A 13,365-nucleotide genomic window follows, 5' to 3' on the forward strand; every position below is an offset into this window, starting at 1 on the left:
GTATAATAAGAAATCATAAAAAAATCAATATAAATATAAATCATAAGGATACAAGCAACAAACTTACAGTCCTGCAATCATAAGTGGAAGGAGATGGGTGATAGGAACGATGAGAAGACTAATAGTAATAGTAGTGCAGCCTTAGTGAATGGTTTGACAGTGGTGAGGGAATTATTTGTTTAGCAGAGTGATGGCGTTCGGGGGGAAAAACTGTTCTGTTTTTAACCACTATGCCAAACTGCATAGATAGACATTAGCTGTAAATAACAGAATTGATGGAAAAGGGGCTGGAGCGACTCTTCACTGAGCGAAATGAAATATTCGTGCAAGAGGTTAGGAGTGGTACAGCAGAGGGCGCCAAACAATACAGTAGTGTAAAGGGTTTTTTCACTTTCATTGCCGCAAGGACTCTTGAACCAAAACTTTCGCACTGTTTACTAAGCGTAGGAATGCGCAGCTCCTTCTACTATTGGGCAGGGGGCGTGGCTGAGGCGGAAAGGCGGGGCTTCCTTTGGGCTGGTTGCCGGCGGCTTGCAGAGGGGTTGTAGCAATGCAACAAGTGCTCGCGTCCTGTTCTTCTCTTCTATTCGTCAGCCGAGGCTCTCGGGGGAAGCGGCCGCCGCGTAACGTCTCGGGGAGAGACCCTCCGAAACGGGCCGAACCTGGCCAAGAAGGGGCAAGTTTACAAAGGAGAGATCGCGTGTCTTTCTTAAAGCTGCAATATTTGCTGAGGCTCATGAGCTCCGGAAAGGAGTGCGCAATGGTGGCGCTGGCGAATGCCGGAGGAAGTCGCGCTGTCTCCGCTGCCACCATCGGCTCGGCAGCGTGAGAGCGAAGCAAGGGCTCCCTTCTGCCCTCCCGCCCGATTCCCAAGCAGGCAGGATTTTTGCAGGAAAAAAACCAGGTCTGGAGGCAATGGCAGCATCTGCGTGAAAGCCCCGTGGTGGGCGGGAGAGTCGAAGGCCGAGAGAGACGCTGCTGCAGAAATAAAATAAAAATAAAAGCAAGCCCCGTCGGCATGAGCGACGGCAGCGAAGGAGAGACCATCAGCTTCTTCGTGCCAAGCATGATCGACAGGGGTTGCCCGCTGCTCTACGAAGACGGGCTCGGCAGGAGAGCACCCGCAGCAAGCGAGGAAACGGCCCGCGGGTTCTCGACCGTCCCGGTAGCCCCGCCCGCCGGCACTTTTTGGAACGATGAGAGCAGCGCCTCCTGTCCGGCCACCGAGGCAACAAACCGGGTCAAAAGCGGCGCGGGTGGCGGCGGCAGCAGCCGGAGGACCACGGTCTCGTACGTGATCAACGAGGCGAGTCCGGGGCTGCTGCAGGCGGCGGAGAGCGGGGCCCTGCAGAGTCTCCGGGAGGCCTGCGAGGCGGTTGGCGCCGATCTGCAAACTCTGCATTTCGGCAAACTGGACTTCGGGGAGACGTCGGTACTCGACCGTTTTTACAACGCGGGTGAGTCGCCCGTTTTGGTCTCTGGGCGTGGGGCATAACAGTTTGTGGCGGTGGCCCTGAACGCCACTTGGGGAATAAGCTCCTTTAGACGCAGGGGAGTTTATATAGTAAATGAGCTTTTTTGGCCAGGTTGCACACCGGAGGCTTGGCTACAGAATAGAGCAAGGACAAGTTAACAGAGTTGGAAGGAACCTTATAGATCATCTAGTCCAACCCTTATAGGCCAGCTATAAGAGTTATATAATTCTATAAGGTTATCTGTAAGGGTTATATAATTCTATAAGGTCCTTATAGGGAATCTAGTCCAATCTCTCTCAGGTCTTCCAAATGTTTCCAAGTTTGTCACAGTTGGGTATTGGTCATTATTCTGGGTCTCTAGCGAATAATATAAAAGAAGGTCTTGAGCGCCTCCAGAAGGTATCACTAAATATTCTGAGGCAGTTTCTGTTTTTGATACAAAAGTGTGAAAAGGTAACAGAACTTGGGTTTGCTGCTGCCTATTTATTCAACTCCAGTGTATCAAAACAATGCCTGTATTTGACACATGCAGAATTCACTTTTTTTAAAATGCACAACTAAAAATCCAATGACCAGAAGTAATATATAAAATTGGTGGGCTTTCTGATGGGTTTTCTTAGAACTAGCTTCCGACAAGTACATACAAAAAAGTCCAGTTGTGAAAAGTGGTATTAAACATAACTAAAGTGAAAACAATAGAATTCTTTTGCTTCTATTTCACAAGAGACACTTTCTAAAGCTTGAACCTAAATATCATCTGTGGTGTCAGATCCTTAAAAAGGAGGAATACATTCATTTTAAAAAGGACATTGTTGTAGTTATTAAAGACATTTGTTTTAATGCAGTACAGGTTGTCCTTGACTTATGACCACAATTGGGCCCAAAATTTATGTTGCTGAATGACAAATTTGTTAAGTGAGTTTTGTCCCATTTTTCGACTTTTCTTGCCACATTTGTTAAATGAATCACTGCAGTTGTTAAGTTAATAATGTGGTTGTTAAATTAATCTGGCTTCCCCATTAACTTCACTTGTCAGAAGGTTTCAAACATGGTCCTTGGACACTGCAACCATCATAACTATGAACCAGTTGCCAAGCATCTGAATGTAAATCACATGATCATGTAAATGCTGCAGTAGTCACAAATGTGAAAAATGATCTTTTTTCAGTGCCATTGGTAACTTCAAATAGTCACTAAATGAACTGTTGTAAATTGAGGACTACCTGTACATGTTTTAAAGATGACTAGGTAATGGATTTGGTTAGTGTACGTAAAATAAAATTAGAAGCTTAAATTAGGCATCTAGTCAATGTAGATATTTAATTCTTTAACCTACAGCTTTTATTCCCATCTGGGTCCTTGTGGTTATATTCTGATGAAAGAACTGCATTCTCCAGCATCATACAAGGATCTTCTGTCTTCATTGCCTGAGTCAAGCTGGATTTCTACTCTTGAAACTGTACTTAAGTTTGATAGAAGTCCTGAGGCAGGCTGAATGTGACATACTTCCTGCTTTCCTTGTGGCTTATAAGGAAGCTCATGCTAGTCCTCAGGCAAGCTGAAATTTGTCTTTCAGCGTTTGTGAAAGAATAAGGACTCTTGTTTTGTCATGCCTTGAATTTTTTTCTGTTTTCATTGTTTGAATATAGGAATCAGCCAATTCCAGTGGCAGCTGTTCAGGACAGTAAACAAAGGCAGATAGGTTATTTGTTGATCGGTGTCTGGACAGAAAATCTCTGGCTGTATAATTTTATGCTGTGCAGGATTTTGCTAGGAGTCATAAAGCTTTTTTCAGAATTAATGTAACCATCTCCGTTATCCAAGATGCTGATTTATCTTTAGCTTTATTTATGTAACTTTTCTAATAGATGGGTTGGACATATCCAGTTTAGGTTTATGTGATGTGATCCTACCCAGTGGCTGTTTTACCACATATCTGGCTTGGAAACTTTCTGGCATGGACTCATGATTGAAACTATCTGTTTTACTTCTTAATCTTTCTAATCTCTGAGGATTGGGAGTTGGTGATTCTACATCTTTATGTGAGGGTCGGTCCAGACAGTGATTGTTGGTTGGGACAGGTCTGACCCTTGGGAATTCTATTGTGCAATATTATGCCTGTAGCCTGGAGGTTGTAGTACTTGTATGTACAGTACATAAATAAGGTTCAGCTCAAGGCAAGGAAGACCAAGCGGCTATTCATTCAAAAGTCCTTTGATTCTGGAAATATACCACCTTGGAGTTATGATAGGGTTATGTTCCCCCATGGAGAAAAGGCTTGCTATTTGAAGATCATCCTGGAGTCACAGCAAAAAAAACCCAAATACTCTATGGTAAGGAGGGCCTTACCCAGCTTCAGTTGATATGCCAGTCACAATCTTATTTAGAAGTGGAGCAGTTGTATTCTATTGATCTTCCTTATGGATGACTAATTTGCTTTAACTGAGGCTGCTCTTGGAAAAAACCTCCTGGAAAAATGCAACAGCTGGTGTAAAATGCAACAGCTTGTACTCTTAAGACACAATCTTGTTACTACTGTGAAAGGCCACTGTTGTGCATTGGGTACCTGGGTGTTTCCGAATCGATTCAAGGTGCTGGTCATATGAGAATGCCTGTTCCAAATAGATTCTGCCACACAATTTGAGAAAATGGAAACTGATTGTTGAAGGTTCCCATCTACTGGGTATTGTGAGGTTTCCAGAAAACCAGCTATGCTTCGTGGTGTGCCTCTCTTCCTCTTGAACAGCTTTCCCCCCTCCAAACTCCTACTCCCATCACGTTTCTGGAAGCTTGTAAAGAGCATGGCTGTTCCACAAGGCCTTTTTGACAGGACTGGTGTAAAATTGCTAGTGCCAGATGTGTAATTGTTAGTATAAAGTAATATAATCTTTTAGGTTTTATTATAGTTTTGTATTGTTGACATTTGACTATTTCACCATTGCTCTCTTTGTACGCTGTTATTGCTTTTCAAGAGGGAAGCAGCATGGACATTTCATCAATAAAACTTTTAAAAATACATTGAATATAGGTTGGCATCTGCCAGGATATGCTTAACTGTTTCAGTCCGCAAAAAACTGTTCTGGTCCACTGAAACTATAGGCTCACTGTACCACAATCAATATGCTCTGAGTCTTTGTATGTACAACCAGGTATCCTGAATAGGAAAGTAATAGTAAGTACCGTATCTGTTTCTGTCTTACAACAGTCTGATTATGCAGACAAAGAATGAATGTTGGATAATAATACAATAAGTTGAACCTTTTGAATGCTGACTTACTGGCATTGAGTAAATATGCTAATAAGGCATTTTGCCTTTCCTCCATAATCTGGGAATTGCTAAATGAACCCAGAAATTTCTCACTGCAGTTCTTTTATATTATATCCCAAACCAGAATGTTTATACTAAGCCAAACCCTTAAGATGCAAAACAAACTGTGGATTAGATTTCCATTTTTATAGGAACCACAAGCTAAGAATTTCAGTAATAATTACATGGTAAAAATGCTATAGTCAGAAGCTCCCTGATTTGTTTGAGACCAATCTGTCTCAATTGAGACAGATTGGGCTGATGAGGACAGGACATCCCGCCCAATCTGTCTCAATTGAGACAGATTGGGCGGGATGTCCTGTCCTCATCAGCCACCCTTCAGAAAATTGTGGCTTGTTGATATATACCAACAAGGAGTGACAATAATCGTTTCCAATTTGGCTTTTCTGATAGGGTGGACACAGCTGGCAAGATATATACCTTCTCTGCCTGTAGGTCCTTGTATCCTCAGATTCCATTTTAGAATACTAGGAAACCCTCCAGAACATTTTTGGGTGAGTGAGAAAGGTGGAATGGGAAAGATTTTTAAAAGTCTTATTGTATTAGTCAGAGTCCATTTACGTGACACTCAATTCCTTGTTAATATTTGTCTCCCAAATAAAAGCTCATGTTCCAATGACCTCTTGTCTGTCAGAGTCATTTGTAGAATAAATATTATTTAATTTTAAATGGTTATCCAACAAGCTGTTCTGGGGAAGAAAGCTAGACTGTTTTTTCTTTATTATATTTGACTTTTGTGTTATTCCTCCTGTGTTATTGCTTTCAGGAAAATTGTGTTGTGTGTTTGTTTTGTGAATGTAACTATTTAACAGATATTTTAATATTACTTGAGTGTTTTAATTTTACTTATATCATGTGACATATCGGGAGCTACAGGACATAAATGCAATAAATAAACACTTAAATTGCAGTGACAAAAACTGACATTCTGGGGCCAGGTTAGAGATAATTGTTGTTCATAGTTTTGATGGTTATCTTTATTGCAATGGGTGTGGTAGTGAAAAAAAAGGTTTCAGTAGTTTAAATGTTTTATTAATCTTAATCTTCGGCACAAAAAGGCTGAAGACTCTTTTCTGATGGCTGCAGCAACAATTCCCAGGTTTTCTCTTGATGCAGATTATATGTTTGGATTGTCATGTTCAGGTTGCAGAGTTTGATACCGTGAAGTGTTGTGCTTTTTAAGCAGCACTATTTAAATTCATTGTAAGTAAAAAAATAAGAGCTTTTTTGGCACTTACGGTATTTATTATATAACCATTCAAGGATTACAATTCATTTTATCCAGTGCCTGGAAGAAGTAGACTGTGATCCACAAAAACCTAGGCAACAGTGAACTGGTTAGTTTTTAAGATTCTAGCTGCAAAAGATTAACATGACCATTTAAACCTTTTTATATAATGACTTTTTCAGATAAAATAAACTGTGAACCATAATTAGAGAGACAGTTTAGTTTAGTGGTTAAGGCACCAGATTAGAAAGTGGGAAACTGAATTTTAGTCCCACCTTAGCCATGAAAGCCAATCACTCTCTTAGCTGAATTCACCTCAGAGGATTTTTGTGGGGAAAATAGGAGGAGGAAGGTGTGTTATGAATATCTTCGCCACCTTGAGCTATTTGTAAAAAACAATTAAGGTAGGATATATGTATATATTCCACCTGCAACATTGTTGTGGACCACAGGTTGAAGACTGCTGGGTCTACAGGTAGTCGTCGCTTAACAACCCTAATTGAGACTGAAATTTGGTCACTAAGTGAAATGATGGTTAGATGAAACATCATGTGACCGCACCACTTAGCAACAGTTCAATTCATCCTGGTTGCATTCGTTACGGGAGGACTGCAGCGCCATTAGGCAACAATTTCATGCTTCTCCTGCCCTGCATGAACCGTTGGCTCTATACCGCTGCCTCCTCTCCAGTTAGGCCTGGTGAGCCCTCTTCGGCAGAGGAGGCTCTGCTGCCATGCCACACTTGCCTCAACTTTAATACCCCACTCACTTACCTCCCCCATCTCTGCCTTTTTGGTTGCCCTGCCCTTTGGTTGCCTTTGCCCTGCCCTACACCTACCAGCCAGGTGACCTGTGCAGTCTTTTTTTCCCTCCTGCTGTTGGTAGGGTGCACCAGGCCAAGACAGCTGCTAGCCCCCCCCTTTTTTAGATGCACCTACAACACCTACAATGGGGGTGGCAGGGGCAAGTGGAGTGTGAACTGTGCAAAGGCAGTGTGAGGAGGAAAATTGCAAAGGTCAGGGGGAGAGTTGTGCAGAGTGCAGGATGGCCGTTGTGGTGGAGTGTAGGTTGATCAGAAGGACAGCGTTGGAGAGAGATAGAGGGGGGAATTGAAGCATATATTGTGGTTGCAATATATGCTTATATTACAACCACAGGCTACCAAGTGCCCAAGTTTTGATTATATGACTAAGGGAGAGCTGTAACAGCCATAACTTCAAGGATGGTTGCAGCTACCAGCACTGTTGTAATTTCAAAACCACTGAGTGTAAGGGCAGATGAGTAGCATGAAATTTAATAATTTAATAAATAAATGAAATCAGTTAAACAAATGACAGTTAAACAAAGGATTGTAACCTACCCGTGTATTCACAAAATTGTTAATAATTTTAGGTACCTCTTTTCTAGTGTGGACCAAGAGGCACAACAAGATACATCAATAGGAAATATCTCTACTTGCATTAAGAATAAACAGTGAAGGCATTGATATTCTGATGTTTTTTTTTTTTAAATTCTGAATTTGAGTAGAATTTACTTTATAAAAATAATTTCTAGATAGCCATAGTGGTATGGCTAAAGCATACTTTGAACACTTACTTTAATCATTAAATATTAATCAATATCTCTGTCTATCAGAGATTCTCAAAATTGCAAATTGAATGACCAAAGTGAGGAGCAAAACCCAGGATGTGTTTGGACAATGGTCCCTTTTTGTCTTCACAAGTTTAGTCAGGATTCATCTCTATTTCAAAAGCTCTGGATCAAGGTGTTGGATTAGGTCTTCCCAGCCATGGAGGGGATGCGGTGGCTCAGTGGCTAAGACACCGAGCTTGTCGATCAGAAATGTTGGCAGTTCAGCAGTTCGAATCCCTAGCGCGGCACAATGGAGTGAGCTCCCGTTACTTGTCCCAGCTTCTGCCAACCTAATAGTTTGAAATCCTGTAAAAATGCAAGTATAAAAATAGGGACCACCTTTGGTGGGAAGGTAACAGAGTTCCGTGCGCCTTCGGCGTTTAGTCATGGTGGCCACAAGACCACAGAGATGTCTTCGGACAGCGCTGGCTCTTCGGCTTTGAAACGGAGATGAGCACTGCCCCCTAGAGTCGGGAACGACTAGCACATACTGTATGTATGAGGGGAACCTTTATTTTTACCTTACAGATATGGAAACTCGTGATATTTGGCCAGTCATTATCCCTCAAACTGCTTCTTCGCAGAATTATGGTGGGAAATTAGAGAAAGGAGTGTTTGCCACTCTGAGTTACTGTAGGAGAGGGGCATCAGTGAAACAAATACTGTAAATCAATTATGTTAGGACCATTTCCAGTTTTGATGCATTCAGATCTTTCTCTTTATATTTGCTGCTCCTGAACTTACCAGATCAACACCAAAGGAAGGAAGAAGGATAACTTAGAAGCTAAGGAGGAAGGCATCACATACCATTGAATGCAAGTACCATTCCTTTTAAACAACAGATGTGACATTATGTGTGTGTGTGTAAAAGATGAAACTTAGGCTGTGACATGCAATGTTGCTTTCATTATTTTTACCAAAAGCATGCAATCCTGCACTTGCCTCTGATTAGAAGTGGGGAAGCATTTTGTCAGAAGAGGCAAAGAAAAAAAATGTAAATAAATTAAGTTGTAGTTAATTAGAAAGGTCTAAAGATCAAGATTGCTAGAAGTAAAAGGAAAATAAAGTTGGTTTTTTGGATTTGTTGTTGTCTCTGGTAAACCTTAGATAAGAGATGGGATATGAGAAGAGGAGATAATTTGTTGCATTTTAAGAGAAGATAATTTATTAAAATTGTTTATACTTGTTATGGAGAAGGGTGAAGTAACTGCTTTATATATTTCCTTTTCCCCCCTTTATTATATATTTTTATTTCTCTTCTAAGTTCTTTCTATTTTTTCTTCTGCACTTTTATTTTTTCTCTCCCCCCTTTTTAAAATATGAATTGGTTGTTATTATTGTAATTGTAATCATTAATAAAATTACTCTAAAAAAAGGACCTCCCTTAGTAACAAAGAAAGAGGAGAGAAAGTGATTGATAGGGGGTAACCCCATTGGTGAGTGGAATAATAGGGCTGATGGGATCTACAGCATTTCTCCTTGCTGGCACGAGTAGGATAGGTCAATCCAGTGGGGTGAGATGATCTCTCAAGGTGTAGCCCGAGTTTCTTTATGGTCAACAAGTTTCTTCTGTTGGTTTCTTAACAGCCTCTGGCTTTTACAGGAATTGACTGACAAGTACAAGTAACATAACCATTAAGGCCAGACTTTGAGGTCGAAGCATTTTGAGGCTGACCATCTGACTTGAGGTGACCTGTGACCAAACTTTTTTCTGAGAAAGAAGCACATGAGTGGACATGGGATGGAAGCAAGGGACAAAGTCAGAATAAACAGGGACAGACAACATTGTTGTTATGATTAGTCAACACAGATTTTTAGAAGGATTTGACATGTTTATCAATTTTTCTCAGGAACCTGAATTATGTAGATGGTGTTGGATGGTGTTAAAAGTGCATTGCAGGATGTAAAACATTCCTATAAAGCTGTGTTTTGCAATTGACTGATGATCCTTTTGTCAGTGCCAGTGGTGTTCAAGTGATGCTCCAGGTGTTTTGGAATTGTACCCAAGATGCCTATAACTATTGGTACTGTCTTTTCTGTTTGCAGGTCTTTGTAGTTTGTAAATTTTCTCCAAGTGTTTCTCTGTTTCCAGGTAATGCCACACTTTCCATGGAGGGTCCAAGCGACGGGTTGAATCAGTCTGGTTGCCCTGGGACTGAGGAATCTTTTTCTTTGGCCATGCCTCCTTGTGTTTCTTGGTGCCAGAATTTTTCCTCAGTCTGCCCATTCAGGACTTATATTTGTGAGCTCCAGTGTAATTTATCTAGGCTTGGACTCTCCTTCTAGTATTTTCCTTTTCTTTTTCTTTAATTTGTTTTGTCTATAATTAACAGTTCATTTGTTTCCCCTTTTTGCTTCATGTCGTTTGAATTCTCCTAGAGACTTGGAGGTAGGTGTGGTGGTGGGAGGTGCTCCGCTTGCTGCACCGCCTTTGGACGGCAGCGGAGATCTGCCGCTTTTGCTTTAAAGGACAGCAGGAGGAGCAAGGCTTCCGGGGGCTGCTGGCATTTCTCTTTTTGGTTGGAATTGTTGGGGTTTTTCTCCATAGTGAGGGGGAAGTAGTATCCAGAATGGGTTGACCTTATCCTCTTGTGATTGGATTGAGTCAGATAAGCTCTTTGGGCAACGCCCCCTGGCACCAGGAATCCCCAGTTTTTCTGACTCAAACGATCGTGAAAGGTTGCTCATTCTGGATCTCCAGCAATTTACTAGAATTTAAGGGAAATTCAGTTGGACCCGTCGAGCCTTGCCTCCCTGCTCTGTGCACAGCCTCCTCCTGCAGGATTGGGACTGCCACTAGCCCTTGGGGCGGCACGCTGCCCTGGCCACTGAGCGAATCTGAAGACACTCAGTGAGGACCTTGGCCGGGCAGCAGGAGGACGGGCACAAGCCTCTAGTGGGCAGCCCTAACCGCTGAGGCTCGTAAGTCACTGGAGCGCTCCGTCGCTCCCCTCAGGTTGAGCGATGAACCAGGGCTTCCAAACGCCCTGGAGCGCCCGCGCTGCCTCCACGTGGCCAGAGGATCATGAGGAAGCCGAAGAAGCCGTTCCTGGCCACAGCAGCATCGGAGAGGAGGCAGGAGGAAGAGGATCCAGCTGAGAGCGCGCGCGGCAAGCTCCCTGGAGCACAAGCCGCTCTTCAGGCACTTTTAAATTTCGCGCCTCTTTGCAAGCTGGTCAGCGCCATTTTGAAGCCGGAAGGACCCACGTGGTCCAAGATGGTGGCGCCCAGCAGCTACCAGGAAGGAGATTCCCAGGCAGCTGCAAGCATGGACTGTAGCCCCACCGGAGGGGCAGAAGAGCAAGCATCCAGGTCAGTGGCTTCCCCAGAGACTGCCCGAGGAGGGGGGGGAGAGGAAAGGCTAAATGCAAAACCAAGCACCTTTCCCCCAGGGCAGATCCAGAGGAAGGGGGGGGGGGTCACAAGCCCTCCAAGCCTTCTAAGTACGAGCAGAGGAGCCATAAGACTTTAGAGAGGTTCTGCAAGAAGGCTGCCAGCCATCAGGCCACCCCAGGCAAAGGGGGAGAAAATCCAGGCACTCCCTTACCCAGTGGAGGCTCAGTGGAGAATCCAGCCCTGCCAGCAAGGATCCCTATAGACACCTCAGGACTTTGGGGCTCTACTCAGGGGTGGCAATCCCCTACCACTCCTACTGTGGGGGCAGCCTTGCCTACTGGATTTCCCCTCTTGGGCAGTCCCCCTGCTCAGGGGGGTATCAGCCCCAGCCAGACACCTCTCACAGGGGCCCCCAACTTCCAGGAGTTAATGATGCAGGCTTTTCAGCAATGCATGGCAGCAGCATTCCAACAGCCACAGCCTCAGGGGGATCTCCTCCCACCCACCCCCCAGGGCTCCTGAATTCCCAGAAGCCCAGGAGGAAGAGATTCACAGCTCCTCAGATTCATCCCAGGAAGACAGTGACAATGAAAGTGAGGAAGGCGAGATCAGGGAGGGCAAGCTGTCAGAGGATGAAGGCATGCCTCCACCTAAACCTACATTCACCGGGTTGTTCCAGCCCTCACTGTTTAAGTCCCTGGTCTTCAAGGCCCAGGCAACAGTCAAGCTAGGCAACAGAGCAGCGGAGGCCACACTTTCGATGAGCAGACCATCAAGGCAGACACCGTTCCTACGCCCAAGACCTTCCTCGACCTGGTAAAGTGCCAATGGGCATCTCCTACAACTGGCCCCTCACCCTCCTCTTCAGACAGGGTGTTCTTCAATGTGGACCAAGAGCTGGCTAAGCTACTTGCGCAGCCCGCCATAGATGATCCAGTTGTGGCTCTGCATACATCCACCAACATGCCTGGGGAGCCAGAGGATGCCTTGAAGGCGGAGGACAAGAAGGCGGACATCACCTTGCAGAGAGGTCATCAAGCAGCGGCCTGGGCTGTGAAAGCATCCACCACAGCCTCCTTCATCATCAGATCATTCTTGCTGTGGCTGCAGGAGCTACAGCAACGCACCCCCATAGCAGATGCCCGGTCACATCAGGACATCAACAAGCTGGCAGCGGCCATCCAGTTTTCATCGGATGCCACCTTGGCTGCAGCCAGATTTGCTTCCAGGGCGACCGCATCGTCGGTGGCATCACCCAGGCTGCTGTGGCTACGACAGTGGCAGGCGGAGGTTCATCACAAGTGGCGCCTGGCTTCGGCCCCCTTCACAGGGGACTCCCTCTTTGGCTTGGCTCTGGACCGGTTCCTGATTGAGAACAAGGACAAGAGGAAGGTCCTGGCCCCTGCCCAGAAGAAAGGCAGCTTCAGGACGACTCCATACCCCAGACGCTCCTACTCCTGGGGTCAGGACTCTGGTTCCTTCTTTCGGGGTCAGGACTCCTTTAGGGGGTCAGAGGCAAGGTTCTCTGGAAGCAGGCAGTACCAGGGGGGATTCCCTGCTAGGCAGAGGTACCCAGACAGACAGCAGAGAGGCAGGCAGCAAAAGTGGCCCTTTCGAGGGGGCGGAGGAGGCGGAGGGGGGCGCTCCTTCCACAAAAATTAAAGCTAGGCCCAGCGTTCTCCCCATTGAGGGGTGCTTAGCGCACTTTGCCGACCGCTGGGACCCCACCTCCTCTGACAGGTGGGTGCAGAAGACCATCAGGTATGGCCTTTCACTCGAATTTCTTTCCAGTCCCCCGAGCTTCTTCTGGATATGTCCGGTTTCTAAGAACCCGACCCGGAGGTTGCTGATGCAGGAAGCCATACAACACCTGTTGGAGATCAGGGCGATCCAGCCAGTGCCTCCAGAGTAACAGGGTCAGGGGCACTACTCCATTCTGTTTGTCATCCCCAAGGCCTCTGGGGGCTGGAGAGCGATCCTTGACCTGAAACGCCTGAAGCGTTCCATTCCTCATAGGAGGTTCAAGATGCACTCCCTGCACTCTATCTTGGAGGGGGGTTAGACAGGGAGACTTTCTCACTTCCATAGACCTCAATGAGGCCTATCTGCACATTCCCATTGCCCAGGATCACCGCAGGTATCTCAGATTCTGCTACATGGGACACCACTATATCAGTACCGGGCCCTCCCCTTCGGGCTGTCTTCAGCCCCGAGGGTATTCACGAAGGTAATGGCAGCGCTGGCAGCGCACTTGAGACAGGTCCCAGTGCGCATCCAATGTTACCTGGATGACCTGCTTCTGCAGTCATCTTCCTTTAGGGGCGCCCTGCGAGACCTAGACGTCACCATGACAGTCCTGAGGGACC

At 45.3% G+C, this 13,365-nt stretch overlaps 1 protein-coding gene across 1 annotated transcript in view; it reads left to right on the top strand.

Annotated features, from left to right (window-relative positions):
* Positions 1–568: 568 nt before the first annotated feature.
* Positions 569–13,365, top strand: part of MAP3K5 (mitogen-activated protein kinase kinase kinase 5) — a 133,578-nt gene continuing 120,781 nt past the window's right edge. The window contains exon 1 of the mRNA XM_014072682.2: positions 569–1,457. Coding sequence (XP_013928157.2) covers positions 1,019–1,457 — 439 coding nt within the window. The 5' untranslated portion in view covers positions 569–1,018. The remainder of the gene's footprint in view (positions 1,458–13,365) is intronic.

This window comes from Thamnophis sirtalis, unplaced genomic scaffold (assembly GCF_051295495.1).
Source record: "Thamnophis sirtalis isolate CommonGarterSnake01/CBP01778 unplaced genomic scaffold, rThaSir2_p1.2 scaffold_6, whole genome shotgun sequence".
Taxonomy (NCBI): domain Eukaryota; kingdom Metazoa; phylum Chordata; class Lepidosauria; order Squamata; family Natricidae; genus Thamnophis; species Thamnophis sirtalis.